Source organism: Durio zibethinus, chromosome 1 (genome assembly GCF_047325235.1).
Source record: "Durio zibethinus cultivar Kanyao isolate XHJ-2024 chromosome 1, ASM4732523v1, whole genome shotgun sequence".
Lineage (NCBI taxonomy): Eukaryota > Viridiplantae > Streptophyta > Magnoliopsida > Malvales > Malvaceae > Durio > Durio zibethinus.
Window position 1 is genome coordinate 37,583,829 of NC_143162.1, and position 16,020 is coordinate 37,599,848.

Genomic DNA, 16,020 nt, shown 5'->3' on the forward strand with positions numbered 1-16,020 from the left:
AACTGTAGACTTTGGTTGTATATTGATAGCATTCATCTTCTTTCTTAGTTCCTCATTTTTTGTCACTGGCGATGAATTTTCTTTTCTAATACTCAGAAATTTTTCTTATTTGTTCTCTCATTTCCCATTGTGGCTTGTGCCCTTGTACTAGCTTGATTACTCTGTTGCAACCAACTTCTTGTTAATCTGAAAGATAAATAAATCTAGTCTATTATGCCAAAGGGTCTCTAATTCCTGCTTTGTGCCATGCAAGAAAGTTATCTTCTTAAATCACTTTCCAACGCCCATATTTACTTTCCAATTGAATGCCTTGTCTAAATCCTCATTTGAATAGCGTCGTCTCTAACTAAGATTGGAAGTGTAATACTGCTATATGTTGCTACATTGATGATGCTCATGATTTTTGCTTCTCTTATTTGGTAGTTTCTAACAACTTTCTGTCTCCTCTTTATTTCCATCCATTAAATCGACCATCGTGTGGTACGAATTGACTTTATTTAACTCATTTTACCCTACAAATCCTTCTGTATGACTGTTTTCATTCATCTCGGAATACATATTTCCTGTCTTATTATTTTGTGGAATTTGTTTATAGAGAAACATGCATTCCTATGTAAATTCTGGATGATGGAGTCTAGTTTGCTCCCCATAGAGGAAGCAAAGAAAGTATTTAAGAAGAAACAAAAGAGGATTAAACAGCATAAACTGAGTTCTCCCATGAAAGCTGCTTCAGCAGTAAAGAGTAGCAGAAAATATGTTACTGTTAAGACAACTCTTCCAATGAACCCAGTTTCTTCAAATAAAAAGAGAACAGATTCCAAGGTTGCCCTGAAGCAGACTAAGAAACGCAAGGCTGAAGAAAGCTCTGACGATGACTTTGAGAATGTTTCGGCTACTAGAATGAAGAAAGGGAGAGCAAATTAATTATGTTTTTCGCCTTAACTGATTATTTTATTGTTTGATCTGTTGCAGTACTTAACTCATTAGATCATCATTGATTACCTGCGCCAATGCTATTTCAATACTGGCCTGATTGAACTCATCTTACATGATCGTTGAATTGTTTAGTAAACATTCAATGGAAGAATGGAGCCTCCCTTTTTGTTTGTTATAGGTGTTGAATTATTTCTACCATATCGAAAAAAACAAAAAACTGATCAGGACTATGACCCAGGCTCGGCCCATATTGTTTTTCTCACGCAATTACATTTTTTTTTTCACATTACTAATTCTGCAGTACTTTAATCATAACCAAAATTATCCTTGAATGACGCTTGGCTCTAATGGATGTTGTCTGAGGACAGAGCAACCGTTATTCGTTGAGAACTAGAAAACCTGCATTCCGGCAGCAAAATGCATCCTTTGCCTTCTCCTGCTGGAACTAACGATGATAACGGATCGGATCTAAATGAATTTTTATTTATTTTGAATCTAATTTGATTTTAAATATATAAAATTTAAATTCGATTCGATAAAATTTTTTATTATTTTTATATTCGAATATGAATTCGATTCGATGTTGTGTAAAATCGTATTCGATTTAAAATTAATAAGATATTATTTTTAATATAAATATAAAATTAAATATATATAATATATATAAATAAATATAAAATTATAAAAATAATTTTTTTATATATATCAAATTGGGTAAGATCAAATTTTTAGTTTTTTTTTATGTCACCTGACTCGATATCCAATTTACAAAAAAAAAAAATCAATCCTAAGAAGTTGAGTTTAATCGAAACTCGTCGATTTCAATATTTTTACCTTCTTTAACTGGAACTACCAACAAAACTCTTTTTTTTAAATAATTGAAGTAAAAACTCGATATTTAATTGAATTAGTTCATAAAATTTCAATGCATGTAATTTTTTTTAATTTTTGAATTACGATATCTTTGTAAAAAAAATAAAACAATACAAGAAAAACAAACATTAAACAATTGGCAGGTGTTTGAAGACAATGCCAATGATACTGAGAAGGAAGTGGCAGTATGAGGCTGAGAGGAAGAACATAAGCCATTAACGAAAGCCATTCTCTTCCTTGTCATCACCAACAGCTTATAGTGTTGCTGCTGCTCCTCCTCCTCGCCCCAATTCAATGAAATTATTAAACTTGAAGCTGACTGGGCATCAAAAACATTCTTTTGGGTGCCGCCTTCTTTATATATACTCCAACATTTAGTTTCCTATTATGAAAGATTAGGTAGCTTATAGTTGCTCGTGGACAGCATTTTTCAGGGACAGAGCCATAGAGCAGATATTAAAGCTATTAAATAATTGGCCCATGGCTGTTCTTGTGGTCTCTCCATTTTCCAAAATTACCAATAATAGGGCGTTTAAGAAACACGCTCCTTAACAGAGCGTGGACTAGTTTCCAAAGTCACTGTTTCCTTAGGCAACTCAAAGCATAATATGCTCTTAAACTCAAGTCTCATACAACAGACTCAAGTATCAAACTCATCAAATAGCAAAAAAGACCCAAAACCCTAGACCAACCTCAACCCCGCCTTGTATGACACGTGTCAATAACCCAAACCATCGCCCTGGATTTCTTATTTATTTTTCTTATAATCTGAATCCCCTTCTTCAAGCAACTCAATCTCTTCTTCTCTCTTTCTCTGTTTCAATTCTTCGACTCATTTTCTTCCATGAAGAAGATTTAGAGCGATTTAATAACAGAGCTATCTTTTTTTTTGCCGCTTTTCTTTCTTCTTTAATTATCAGAGGAAGAGAGATTCTGTGTGACAATGGAACAGAGCTTGGATAGAACTGTCACAGAGGAAGAGATTGAGGTCGCCAATATCATGTTAAAGCTACCCCATCTAATCTTCGAATCTGAGTCACGCCCTCGCTTTTCTTTCACATGGGGTGCCAAGAAGAATAGATCTACTGCTTCAAAAGAAGAGGTCGCTGCCATATCTTTGCCTGCTCTGAAACTATCACCGTCTCCACCACCTTCACTTCCTTCTAACATCTTTGGCTCTACCTATGAGACTGAGGCACCAATAGAAAAGGCCTTGACTTCAAGTCCTGCTACCCCTCTATCCTTCTCTCCAAGTGAATCTGATGAGAAGCCTCTTCCTTCCAAGAAAAAAACCTCTATTAATAGTCTTAAAAGGGTACGTATATGAGACATTTTTTTCTTTTTCTTTTTTTTGGTTTGGCTTTAACAAGTTTCTTGCTTTTTCGTTTTTTGTGTTCTTTTTCTTTCTCTTCACCCTTTGTCCTCTATTTACTGATTCATGTCTTTCTGGGTTTTTCATAACAATCAAACAGAAGAAAGAACAATTGCTAGATATGGTGGAGGATTTTACTCGAAGCAATGAATTACTGAAAAAGGTGAGTTTTCTTTTCTTTTCTTTTCTCTCTCTTTTTTACATTAATAAATTTGTCCTTTTCTTGGATATTATCACATTTTCTTCATTTTTTACTTGGTCTTTAATCCAATCTTCATCTTTAATATGCGGAATTCAAACAGGATATAGAGAATAAGAGGCGGTTTCTCGATCAGCAGAAAACTGAGAACTTGGAGTTGAAAGCAAAGAAACAGAAGGTACTTTTTTTTTTAATAAATCGTCTCATCTCCTTACTCTTTTTCAGTTTGCTTTTTTTAATGAGGTGGGGTCGTGATTTTTCTAACTTACAACTAAGTATATATTATTTATTCCTATTTTTCATTTTTAACAGTTCAGTCAGCCAGAAGAGCCACGTTTCGAAACAAGTAAAGGCTTGAATCTTGAGGTACAATTGACCCATATATTTTCAATGGAGACTGAAAATACTACTACTAGTCAAGATTATCATCATCAACAACAGCGGATTTCTACCAGGGTTTATCAACAACCGTTCATCATGGATCCGACGGTTTGTAAATCAGGAATGAACAAGAATTCTCGATATCCATTTGGTCAAATGATCTCCTGGTTACCATCAAACACTGGAGGATTAAGCAAGGTTCATGATAGCGTGGGCCCACTTGGTCTTCCTGATCTGAACGTTTCTGCAGAGGAGGAAGTTCTCGGATTTAGCTCTTTAAAAATGATTGATCGGGAGACCGCAACTAAGGCTAAAGCTGCTCAAGCAAGGTTAAAAAGGATGCAAATTTGCAGGTCCAAGAATTACAATGCTGCGTGTAAAGCTCGTTACCCTTTTAGATGATTTTGCCTTTTTTCTTTTTTTATCGCGGAATTTTCGTATCAAAATTGTAAACTAGAATGGTTTTATAAGAGGACTTAGCGGATTTGGTATAATATTCATAAATCCGTGAGTATCTTCAATGATTATTCACTGGAAGATTTTAAACTTATTGAGCAATCTTTTAGCTTTGGATGTAAAAAGCGAAAGCCCAAAGGGGACGCGAGAGAATCTAAAATGGGAAAAGGAGAGGTGTGCCGATAGTGATTTAAGGAACGTGGGATTAGCTATATCTGCAGCACGCGCCGACAGCGAGAGAGATGGGACTTGAATAGAAGTATGGAACCAATCTGATTGAATTAGGCTCCTGAGACCCATTTTTGATATGTATACAATCCAGGTGAGGTAACTGACTTTGAGACAGTTTCATGGGCATTTTTTATTCCTCCACCCATGTTTTGCTTTGGGTTTTTGTTTAGCATGATCTGAGAATAGATTGTTGGCACATGACCACTTGATTCGTAGGACTGTAAATTTAAGGAAACTAGGAGTTAAAGTGATCCTTTTGTTTTTGTTTTTGATATTGTTTTCTACTTTGTCTCTTCAAAATAATGATTCTAATAAAGGCAAAAAAGTCGGCATGGTCTCAAAGTGCCAAGCCTATGCGGCAGCACATTTTGCATTTTTAGCTATGACGAATTTTAATCGGTTAGACAATCTAGCTCTCCAAAAGAAGAGATGGATATAATCAAAACTTGTTTCCTAGGAAGAGTTTTGGACTAGAGCCCAAACCTCCAGGCTCCAGCTCTAGCACCAAGTGGACAGCTCATAATTGGACATAACAAAACAATGTCCAAAACGAAGATCCCTAGTCTGGACTTGTACAGATAATACACAGTTCTCATTTTCATCATTGGGTTTAGCAGGGCTCCAACTACTTTTCCAAAATTGCCTGCCTGAATCGAACTGTTGGCTGCTATCAATCTATATATACTTTTACTGCTCTCTGCTACCTGTAACTACCCAAAAGGTTCTTTGCTTTTAATTCAACTTTTCTTTTACCTTTTGAAGAATGGTATGGTTTATCGCCTAAGGGTACTCTCAAAATTCGCCTAAGTTTTACCTCATTATTAGTTGGTTTAAATGAGTTTTAACATGTTAAAGTAAAACTGTAAAATTCAGACAATTTAGCAACCGTATCCCCCAAGCAACCCCAAGTTATTTTACTGTGAAAGCTTAAAGTAATGCACGAAAAAAAGATAAAAGCAAAAAGCAAAAACTACTTTTTCCAAGTAGAAGGAATCGTCAAGAACCTGCAACTTGGAACTGCACATTTCTGTAAAAGCAGAGAGGAAAGTCGAAAAGCCGATACCATTTCAATCCTCCCATATCGTCACGGGCCCTCATCCATTTAGGAGGGTACGAGTACAAGCCATAAACTCTCTGATTGGATCGTGTTGGCGGCAGATCTTTAAAGAGCGTGGGTTCAAGAAAAAGATAAGTAATTATTGCTAAATATCAATCCACTTGAGAGAGGAAAGCTTATTTCTGCTGCAGGGTTTAGCCCTGGTTAAGTTAAGCCTTTTCCTACAGTGTCCGGACTCTGGCATCATGTTGTACGTCTCTCCTTAAACCGATAGCTGTTTCCGACTATCAACTGTTTTCTCTTTTCAGCAAGTCAGAAATATATTATGTAGATTACCGAAGGCGGAAGGGAGGGGCTTGGGCCAAAGCCCGCTGATAAGTCCGTCAGAAGTCAGAAACATATCAAATGGGCACCTGTAGCCTGCCTGGAGGATTCATTTTTGACCCATGAAGTTAAAAAATTTGCGAGTTGCAATATCAAAACTTCAAATATCAAAACTTCAAAACACTTTTTTGTCGAATTTGGGAAAAAATGAACTGATAAGATAATGTAGCCAAAAACCAAAAGTACAAATTCAAACTGATTTTTGCAAATCAGACTGACATCATTATTTTTTGTTAAATGCATACCTTAAACTAATCTATCTTTTGTTTTTTTTTTTTTTTTAAGTTTGAGCATGAATGAAAAGAACAATGCAAAAGTTTTAGCTGATTGTCATTTGGTACCAAGTCTCCCTGCTTATTATCCGGTGCTGCAAGTAAAACTGATCATTTATTTATTTGAATGTCCGAAAAAAAGCACCCAACATCATCTTGGGAAATACAAGAACAAAGCAGAAAAATTAAAAAAACACCAATAGCCACACGGTAAGATATAAGCAGGTAAAGGTTGCTATTTTCAAACCTCATTCTGGTTCTATGGAAATTGCCCACATTTTAGGTATCTTAGTTCTCCTCCGGACCCTCCTCCTCGTACTCACCCTCATCCTCGACAGTTGCATCCTGGTATTGCTGATACTCCGCCACCAAGTCATTCATGTTGCTCTCTGCTTCTGTGAACTCCATCTCATCCATCCCCTCACCAGTATACCAATGCAAAAAGGCTTTGCGACGGAACATTGCTGTGAATTGTTCACTTACCCTCCTAAACATCTCCTGAATAGATGTCGAGTTCCCAACAAAAGTAGATGATATTCTCAGACCCTTTGGTGGAATATCACAAACACTGGACTTTACATTATTGGGAATCCACTCCACGAAGTACGATGAATTCTTGTTCTGGACACTGATCATCTGTTCATCAACCTCTTTGGTGCTCATCTTGCCCCGGAACATAGCTGAAGCTGTCAGGTAGCGACCATGGCGAGGGTCAGCAGCACACATCATGTTCTTGGCATCCCACATCTGCTGAGTCAGCTCCGGGACAGTGAGAGAAATGTACTGCTGGGAACCATGGGATGTGAGTGGTGCAAACCCAACCATAAAGAAGTGAAGACGTGGGAATGGAATCAGGTTCACAGCCAACTTCCGGAGGTCAGAGTTTAACTGTCCGGGGAACCTTAGGCAGCATGTTACACCACTCATAGTTGCAGAAATCAAGTGGTTCAGGTCTCCAACTGCAAATTAAAAGTGTAGAGTTAGCTTGGACATTTTAAATTGTTTCATGCTATAGCAAACCATCCATCAAGATAAATATTTTAGCACTCACAGCTTGGAGTAGTTAGCTTTAGAGTCCGGAAGCAAATATCATAAAGTGCCTCATTGTCAAGAACCATGCATTCATCAGCATTCTCTACCAACTGGTGCACAGAGAGGGTGGCATTATAAGGCTCCACAACTGTGTCAGAGACTTTAGGTGAAGGGAAAACAGAGAATGTCATCATCATCCTGTCTGGATATTCCTCTCTGACTTTTGATATCAAGAGAGTTCCCATGCCAGAGCCCGTGCCCCCTCCAAGCGAATGGCATACCTGGAAGCCTGGTCCAGAAGTAACATAAACAAGTGAGCTTCTTCAGCCAATTGAAAAAGCAAAATTGCCATTATTTACTAGCCAATAAGATTTCAATATTGCTAAATGCTAAGAATTCAACACAAGACTTTTTCGAACTAACCCTTCCCTAGATGTAAAAGAATTCACTAAATAGATAAGATTATACTCAATAGAGGAATCAAACAAGGTTTTAAATAAAATAATAAAAAAAAGGAATTTATATCAACTTGTGCAAGATCCAACTGTATGATTTACATTTTCTGAGGCACTGAACCAGTGAGTTACATACTTAGAACATTAAAACTACTCCAAACATTTAATGTAAAATAACTTAATCACTCAGAATCCCAATGGAAAAGTTTTCAGTACATCCAAGCCACCAACAATCTATTGAAAGGGATATTTAAAAGAATGGAGTAAGCCATTATTCTTCATTGCACACAACATTATAACACCAAACGTATCAGCCCACCTATTCAGGTTTAATGTGATTTACTTCAATAATCCACCCTTATAGTCATCTATTACATAGTGTTAATATAATAACATCAGCAACAAAGCTTGGAAATTGTCCTTTCCAGATAGATCTGGATCCAGAGGCAAGTTTTTTTCTGTCTTCCTTTTTTCAATGGTTTTATACTTACTATTCTTCAAAACTTGGATAAAACAAGAGCAGACACCCATGCCGATGTTATAATTTACCATGTGATTGTTATTATTTTAAACTAGAACACACTAGTCACATGGTTATGCATTTATGCATGTTACTTATGATTCTCCATGCTCATTTAGATATCTTTTTTTTGGATAATTTCATTTAGAGATCTTTCATTTTCCTCAAGATTCAGAAATTAAAATTTGGTCAAACCATAATAATGTAAAGACAGCATTCGTATGATGATAAGCTGTTAACGGCCCCCAAGGCTCCACCAGATGGCAAATGCATTAAAAAGTTGAAGTGCCCTATGATCTAAATTTATGTTAATTTTTGCAATGAAAATAGTGTAGTAAAATAATTGTCCAATAAGGACAAAACGACATGCAGTTGGGCAATAACAATCATAACATGAAAAGAAAAAAAAGCAATAACCATTAGCCAACTAAAGGTAAAGTAGATGATTGAAGAACGAAGCAGTGCTTCCATATCATTTTCACAGTGAATTATTATCAATCAAATAATTCAACATCTTATTATTCTTTACAGTTTACTTGGATAGGTAAAATGAGATCATTTCTTCTTGATTTGGTCATCCCCAGGAAATTAAAAGATCAACAGCAAAAGCTGTTCTATATCGTTATCATGAAAGTGATATGGCAACTCAAATGGATAAGAATTGCAAAAGAAAAGAGCATAGTAATTAATTATGTTAGAAAGGATCAAGTCAAATGCCATTAAAAATATATGATTTAAATCCACATAGATTTGGCCATATCTAAAGCTAAATTTCGATTACCATGGAGATGTAAAGCAGGGGAATAATATGTATACCTTGCAAGCAATCACAATTCTCAACCTCTTTACGAACAACATCAAGAACAGCATCAATCAACTCGGCTCCTTCAGTGTAATGGCCTTTGGCCCAGTTGTTACCGGCACCGGATTGTCCAAACACGAAATTATCAGGCCTAAAGATCTGGCCGTAGGGACCCGATCTGATACTATCCATAGTACCGGGTTCAAGATCCATGAGAACCGCACGAGGAACGTACCTTCCACCGGAAGCCTCATTGTAATACACATTGATCCGCTCCAGTTGGTTATGGGACGATCCATCTCCGTTGTACCTTCCCGTAGGATCCACGCCGTGCTCGTCACAGATAACTTCCCAAAACTTGGATCCGATTTGGTTCCCGCATTGGCCTCCCTGAACATGAAGGATTTCTCTCATGGTTGTTTCGTTGAAAACGAAAATGCAAACACAGAGAGAATCAGGAGTTTTTCCCCTTTCTTTTGTTTGGGAGGGGAAAGGGGAGGAAGCGGAGGGATTTGTTGAGGAAAAGGGTGAAGAAGGGAATACTAATAATATAGAGTGGAATGATATTTTTGAAGGAATGTCTGTCCTGAATAGGACAATTGACAACGCGAGAGTGTGTGGACGGACACCAAAACCGCCTATGGCCCATCCAAAGGAGTGAAACGGTGAGCACGTTGAGAGAGTGAGGCGCCATTTCCCCAATTTGGGTTTTAACTTTAATTGGCTGTATCCGTATATTTCGGAATTCTGTTATGATGTTCTACCCTCCCGCGAATTGTATGATAACGGTGCAGTTACCACTTTGATTAGTTGGAGGGCGGGGCAATTACCACGTGTTGAATGAGATATTGATTGGGTTTCGTGGCGCTTTTTGGAAATTTTGGGCCGGTCGAATGCTTTGTTGGTCCAATTTTCTGGGAAAACGGGTCAAATTATTGTGTAATAATGGGTTAAATTACTCATTTATGAGCCCAATATATTTTCTATCAAGCGAAAATTTAAGGTATTCATGATTCGCATTAGACACAATTTCAATTTGGTTGACACCACAAAATCCTTTCTTATTCATAAAAATCCATTTTGCTTAAATTTAATATTTAAAATATCAGTAAAAAGTATTTTATATTAATATTTTAAATATTATTTTAATCAATAAGAATATAACATTTTAGTATGCTAGCCAAACTAGCTAATTTACTCCAACTAAAACATCTTATAGATAAAAAAAAAAAAAAAAATTTCAAGACTTAACCCTCTACATTCTTGATCAACAAGAAATCTATAATGCTGTAAAAGGTTTACCCTAGCCAGTCTCTCACCCACATCTCCTCTTTCAAAGCCCTAGAATTATCAGAGGAAGTGAAGCTAGGGCATGGGAAAGAAAAGCTAAAGCATAAACAAAGGCAGAAAAGCGGCGGAGGTGAAGGCAATCGCAGCCAAAGAAAGCTTAAACTTCGAAGCTTTCTCAGTTCCTAAAGAAGTAAGCGAGGATGTACTTACTAGACTTCCTGTTAGGTCTCTTTTTGAATGCCTACCAGTCTGTAAACGATGGGACTCCATCTTAGAGGATCCATCTCATGTCGACAAGCACTTTTCTTGCTCTCTGGCTCGACCTGACAGCAGCCGCATGTTGGTTTCTTTCTCCAACCTTGATGGGTCGAAGAACTACTTTTTCTCTGTAGGCCTGTATGGTGGTTCTGGGGTTCATCATCTAACTCTACCTGGTTGCAACAAGGGTCCTAATAAGCCTTGTCATTGTCATGTAACAGAGTCTGTTAAGGGCCAGTTTTGTTTTTTCAATGGCTGTAGTTTATTCGTCTGTAATCCGGCTACAAGGAGCGTTCAACCTATACCAAAAAGCTTGGAATTTACTAGGGGGTATGAATCTGTCGACACTGTTTTTTACAAGTCTTATTCTGCTTATGGATTTGGGTTTGATCCTTCTACCAATGTATTCAAAGTGTTACATATCATGGGAACCCAACAAACAGGCATGAAATTTTATGATCTAGAATGTGAAATTTATACTGTATATACTCCTTCAAGGGGCGATGATGAGAAAAAAAAAGAAGTATAGTACTGTAATTTATTGGAAGAACATTGCCCATGTTACTCCTTATCCTCATCCTTTCAAAACCCAGTGTGTTTCCATCAATGGTTTTATATATTGGCTAGGAATGAGTGCCCCAGGTGTAGAATCCCTAGTGCGGTTCGATGTTGGAAGTGAAAAGTTTCAGATGATTTCACTCCCTACGGGAATATCCATGGAACCACATCTGACTAGGGTTGGAGACCGTCTGGCTTTATTAGGATGCAAAGATTATTGCCCTAACGACAACAGTGCTTCCGCTGTTGAGTTGTGGAGGTTAGATGATGACGAAAGATCAAAGTACTCATGGATTAAAGAGAGTTTTGAAGTCCCTCGTTCGCACAAGAGGCTGAAACTTCCTGTTCCTTTGGGCAATATTTGCAGCAGTGATTTGTTGCTAGTCGCTGATACGCCATCTTAAGATTACTTGCTCGTTCCTTTTCCCTCAAATAAAGCAATGACATCCAAACGCAAGATCAAGATAACTGAGCTGCCTGCTTTTATTGAGTTTAATGGTGTCAAAAATATAAATTTCAAGATAACCGGCCACGTGGAGAGCTCCTTAAATGTAGAAACCAGGCTATCGTGTTTTGGTTATTTGTGCATCGCTTGTTGATGTTTGTACCACTTTAAACTATGGCAATATATTAATAATATTCTCAATAATTCTCTATGAGTTTGTCTTCGTTTATTATCGATAATTATGCTGCTTTATGATCTGAACAATCTTCCCAAGGGTATGGTTTATCTTCTATGAGTTTGTCTTCATTTTCTTCGTTGTCTTGGACTTTTCTAGTTATTTACATAAACTCCACTAAAGGTATAGTATTTACATTTAAGAATTGATCCCGGCTCAAATTGTTCAGCCATTTAGAAATAAGAGGAAAACTACAAACATAGGCAGGGAGGAACGGATCCAGAGTTGGGTACTTGGTGGTAGATTGAAAGAGGTGGGCCGGGCTAAACAGTTTTGGTTCATGGCCCAATTAGGAAATACCCCATAAGTTGAGCCCAGAGCCTTCGAAATTCGAATTCTTTGTCCACGTTGACTTGATCAGAATCTCTTCCAATAAGACAACGTTGAAAACCCCAGATCAAAACTCCATCTGACATCCAATTCGCTTCGATGGTTTTGCTCATTGATATCATTTTGCTAACACCAAAGTTCTACAAGCATAATAGGCATCAGAAACTGAAACATGAAACTTTTCTTTGGGTATAAATGGGCGAAATTAGCATTAACACCACAGCCCATTTGGCCAAAAAAGAAACACCACGACCCATAACGGCACCATTTTCAGAATTATACAAAAGAAAACTACCAAATGTTCCATTAGGCAATTTTACACAACTTGGATGAGTAAAGCATAACCCGTATGGAACTTTAGTATCCTCGTATCGTACTAGTGTTGAGGTTGAGACTCGTTACAGAATCGTTTGAAGTTCAGAGACTCTTCCACCAAGAAATCGCTGAGGAAATAAATAATTTCGCATTAGTAAAACACACAGGGAACTGATTGAGAACTACAAAAGACACTAACAATACTCACAATATCCGCTCGGCCATTTGTGATACATCCCATCTTGGACTCCATGGATATTCTGTTAGAAAAGGTGACTTTTTTGGTACTCCTTGTGGTGATATATGCTGCAACACACAACAATGACAACCAATTTGATTAGCAAATTTGTAAAAGAACCATTTAATCAGCCAGTAGTAGAAAAGAGATGGTTCTCTATCTAGTAGAAGAAGCCTAGTTGGAAATTTCACAGCCAGAGGGGGAACTGATACCGCACAGAACCATAAGAGTGAGTTGATCCTCAACCTCAGTGAGTAATATCATCCATTTAAGTATAATAATTACCGTTTTCACATTGACATACATTCCAAAACCTTCTATCAATCTGTCTTAAAATGGGTTCTCAACATTGTACTCAAGAGCCTGTGTACTTCACATATCTCGAAAAGGAAATAACATTACCTGAGAACTTTGGAGCATCAGAGTTGGCTGCTGCTTAGGAAACTGAGTTGACATAAGAAAGTGTGCCTACAGTAACAGTACCATCAAAGTTATGATAAAGGACGAATTGAGTTAAAAACAAGTAAAAAAAGAATATAGGTATCCAAAGGTAGATACATGCACTAAAATCAAATGCAATCATCACATAACAAAAATTTCCTGAAGGATCTGGAATTTCATTCATGCTAAACTGGAATAGTTCCCTATTAGGTCTAAATATTAAAACCACCAAAAAAGAAAAAAGGTATAATCAGTGATTATCTAATGGTACCAGGAATACAAAGGATCCAGAAGAAGCAAGAAACGTGGCCTTTCTGCAAAAGACCTGCCAAGGAAAGCAGTGACAAAGTAACAATCTATGTTAAAGGTTCTAAAGCTTCAAATATATAGATAAATGGCAAGATTAATGCACACCGGATCAGCCTCCAGAGGTCTTCCAAACAATGGGGCTAATGCTTCTATAAAGCGTCTTCTTATGTCAATTAATGAAACAGCTTCCAGGACCTGGAGAGAAAGAACATTAAAGAGCACTCCTATTATTAAAAGCTCAATATACCAACTAAGAGTAAACTATAGATGATAGAAAAGAAACTTACCTGTTTCTCAAGAGATTCTTCTAGGTGAGGAAGATATTCAGCCATGCACCTTCAAATGAGATTGTAAAAACCAACAGAGATTTATCAGCACAAACTGTGTAACTTTTAAGATATGCAACACATGAAGGCAGAATTACGTGCATAACTCACATTCCATCCAACCATGAAGGAAGCTTAACATCATCAATAGAAAACAGAGCTCTCAGCTCAGAAGTTGACATCAATTTCAATCGAGGTGCCGAAGGAGTAGATGCATACTTTCTTCCAACAGGATATATTATCTGCAAAATTACAAACTTATTAGAGGTATTAGAGAAATGGAGGACATAAGGGAAGAAAGAATTTGAATAACAATTCAATGACAAACAAGTTACTTTTAAGAACTAAACTACACATAAATGAGAGGGGAAAGAAGGAAAACAGCACCTGTAGGTATATCTTTTGTGGATGTCTCCAGGGGCACCCAAGAACCATTTTGTTTATGTTCATATCCATTAGAGGCACAGCAAATTTGACCTCTTCTGGCTACGCTAAAATTCAAAGGCATATATAGACCATGGATTTAATTAAAAACCAATTATGCTTTTAAGCACACTAACAATCTACTTATAACGACCATACTCCATTAAAGGAATACCTTTTCAGAACCTGAACTAATATGCATTTCAATTCCCTGCAGCACAGTTAAGTTGGAGAAGAGAGAGGAGTTAATGCACTAATCATCAATTAGTTCAGTTTATAAATGCAAATGCTATACAAAAATGAAGAGCATCAACAGTCGCAAACAGTAAACTAAATTAATACTACATGGAAAAAACAAGGAATAGATTCAGATGATTAAGCTTAAAAATTTTGCGCATTGGCATCAATGAATTGATAATGACTAAAGATACTAAAGAGTTCAATGTGCAATTATATGATGGCCAAAATTTTACCATTCAGTTCGTTAATATTAGAATAGACATGCACAAAAAATTGAAAGTGGAGGATAAAGACATGTATATTATGGTTAACATACGTAATGACAATGGTCAATATTCAATGACAAGCTTCCTGAGATGGAACCTACAAGCATTGAGAAAAAGGTAGTAAAAAAGAAATGCCTCTAAGCTATTTGCACATGATCTTCTCATTCATTACTCTTAACCACAAAGAATATTAATAAAAGAACTGCAAGTCAGGCTAACAAAACAACACAGAGCAGGATTTTCACATCGTTTTCCACCAGAAACCAAGTCTATATGCCAAAAGATTACCTCTCGTGAACAAATAGTATTAATCTCAAATTTCAACCTATCATCATCCACTTCTCCAACACGGTCCCTCTGGTAGGACATATATTGATCCCTATTTAAAAAAAAAGAAAAAAAAAACCATAAATTCTTTGCTGTTTTCCCACAACCATGATAAATTTTGATTTCCATTACAATAGCAACTGTCAGTAAACACCAAGCCTAACCTCAATTCCAGAATTAAGGCTAATAGCCTTGTCGGGTCTTTATTCTTCCAATCAGACAAAATGTTCTTAGTCCTTGACTTCAAGTCCCCCTCTCCTTCACCGCCAGCCATGGGTAATGGGTGAAAGTCCTCATCTTCCCGTCCAAATATAATATCTGGCGGAGCCAATGGAAACTCCGCATTGTATATAACATCCCCTGAATCAATGTAAACAAATTATCTATAAAAGATCACCCAATAAAGCGAAAACAATTTACTAACAAATCTTGCCAGTGTCAATTAAAAATCTCACTGACATTTGATATGGTCTAAGCAATATGGAATCAGCAATGTAAACCGATCGAGCCCCCCGGTGTAGGATTTGCCACCAGACAACACTTGCTCAACCTGCAAAACAAAAATTATAAGGGAAAATTGAAAATTTTGTTATTATTAAAATGGAACCCTAGTTCGGAATCAAAGTAATGTTGTTGATTGAAATGAGAAATTTGATGGAAATATCTAATAATTAAAACTTAAAAGAGAAATTGAGAAAGAAAAGGAAGATGGGGTGCAGTGTTAGATGGAATTACCTTGATTTTGTCAGGGAAGTGATTGATGAGGTAATGGAGCTGAGCTGAAATGAAAGGAGGGAATCCATCGAAAGCCATGCCTGGCTCTTTAACTCTCACAGAGATCAATTCTGGAGAATTTTGATTAGAAACTGCTATAAGCCGACGATTTTGTGGCGACCGGCTTCCGAATTTCTCGCCGGCGGTCTACTGGGTGACCGACAAGGAAAAAGAGGGAGTGCCCAGTGAATCCGTTAATGGTAAGCTGTAACATGTGAGTTCATCAAGAATTCAAGATGATGGGCCGTGCTTGGCAACCTTTATCAATGTGGCGT

At 37.0% G+C, this 16,020-nt stretch overlaps 3 protein-coding genes across 4 annotated transcripts; 1 reads left to right on the plus strand and 2 right to left on the minus strand.

Annotated features, from left to right (window-relative positions):
* The first annotated feature begins 2,445 nt into the window (after positions 1-2,445).
* Positions 2,446-4,720, plus strand: LOC111312809 (uncharacterized). Its single transcript, XM_022913442.2, has 4 exons — positions 2,446-3,124; positions 3,282-3,344; positions 3,484-3,558; positions 3,693-4,720. Exons 1-4 carry the CDS (start codon positions 2,753-2,755, stop codon positions 4,161-4,163), a joined length of 981 nt encoding a protein of 326 aa, XP_022769177.2. The 5' UTR covers positions 2,446-2,752; the 3' UTR covers positions 4,164-4,720.
* A 1,537-nt stretch (positions 4,721-6,257) lies between these two features.
* Positions 6,258-9,648, minus strand: LOC111312807 (tubulin beta-6 chain-like). The gene is made up of 3 exons (XM_022913439.2): positions 8,985-9,648; positions 7,213-7,482; positions 6,258-7,120 (listed from the first exon to the last, which is right to left on the minus strand). The coding sequence occupies exons 1-3, from the start codon at positions 9,382-9,384 to the stop codon at positions 6,450-6,452; spliced, it is 1,341 nt and encodes a 446-aa protein (XP_022769174.2). The 5' UTR covers positions 9,385-9,648; the 3' UTR covers positions 6,258-6,449.
* Positions 9,649-12,166: 2,518 nt separating this feature from the next.
* LOC111312811 (uncharacterized) lies at positions 12,167-15,978 on the minus strand. Of its 2 annotated transcripts, XM_022913443.2 has the most exons (13): positions 15,707-15,978; positions 15,431-15,521; positions 15,136-15,331; positions 14,933-15,023; positions 14,314-14,349; positions 14,103-14,201; positions 13,827-13,957; positions 13,677-13,725; positions 13,495-13,584; positions 13,352-13,405; positions 13,042-13,107; positions 12,610-12,707; positions 12,167-12,529 (listed from the first exon to the last, which is right to left on the minus strand). In XM_022913443.2, the coding sequence occupies exons 1-13, from the start codon at positions 15,782-15,784 to the stop codon at positions 12,463-12,465; spliced, it is 1,146 nt and encodes a 381-aa protein (XP_022769178.2). In that variant the 5' UTR covers positions 15,785-15,978; the 3' UTR covers positions 12,167-12,462. The 2 variants fall into 2 exon arrangements, with proteins under 2 accessions (XP_022769178.2, XP_022769180.2); XM_022913445.2 differs by lacking the exons at positions 14,103-14,201; positions 14,314-14,349.
* Positions 15,979-16,020: the final 42 nt, after the last annotated feature.

Bases quoted from the DNA above. Each gene is read 5' to 3' on its own strand.
- LOC111312811 (XM_022913443.2), bottom strand. From the start codon at position 15,784: ATGGCTTTCGATGGATTCCCTCCTTTCATTTCAGCTCAGCTCCATTAC. The intron at 13,958-14,102 runs GTGCTGTTTTCC...GTAATTTTGCAG, and splicing joins CACAAAAGATATACCTACAG to ATAATATATCCTGTTGGAAG. The intron at 13,406-13,494 runs GTGTGCATTAAT...TTTCCTTGGCAG, and splicing joins GACCTCTGGAGGCTGATCCG to GTCTTTTGCAGAAAGGCCAC.
- LOC111312809 (XM_022913442.2), top strand. From the start codon at position 2,753: ATGGAACAGAGCTTGGATAGAACTGTCACAGAGGAAGAGATTGAGGTC. The intron at 3,345-3,483 runs GTGAGTTTTCTT...GAATTCAAACAG, and splicing joins GCAATGAATTACTGAAAAAG to GATATAGAGAATAAGAGGCG. The intron at 3,559-3,692 runs GTACTTTTTTTT...CATTTTTAACAG, and splicing joins TGAAAGCAAAGAAACAGAAG to TTCAGTCAGCCAGAAGAGCC.
- LOC111312807 (XM_022913439.2), bottom strand. From the start codon at position 9,384: ATGAGAGAAATCCTTCATGTTCAGGGAGGCCAATGCGGGAACCAAATC. The intron at 7,483-8,984 runs GTATACATATTA...CTTCTGGACCAG, and splicing joins GAATTGTGATTGCTTGCAAG to GCTTCCAGGTATGCCATTCG. The intron at 7,121-7,212 runs GTGAGTGCTAAA...TTTAATTTGCAG, and splicing joins AAAGCTAACTACTCCAAGCT to TTGGAGACCTGAACCACTTG.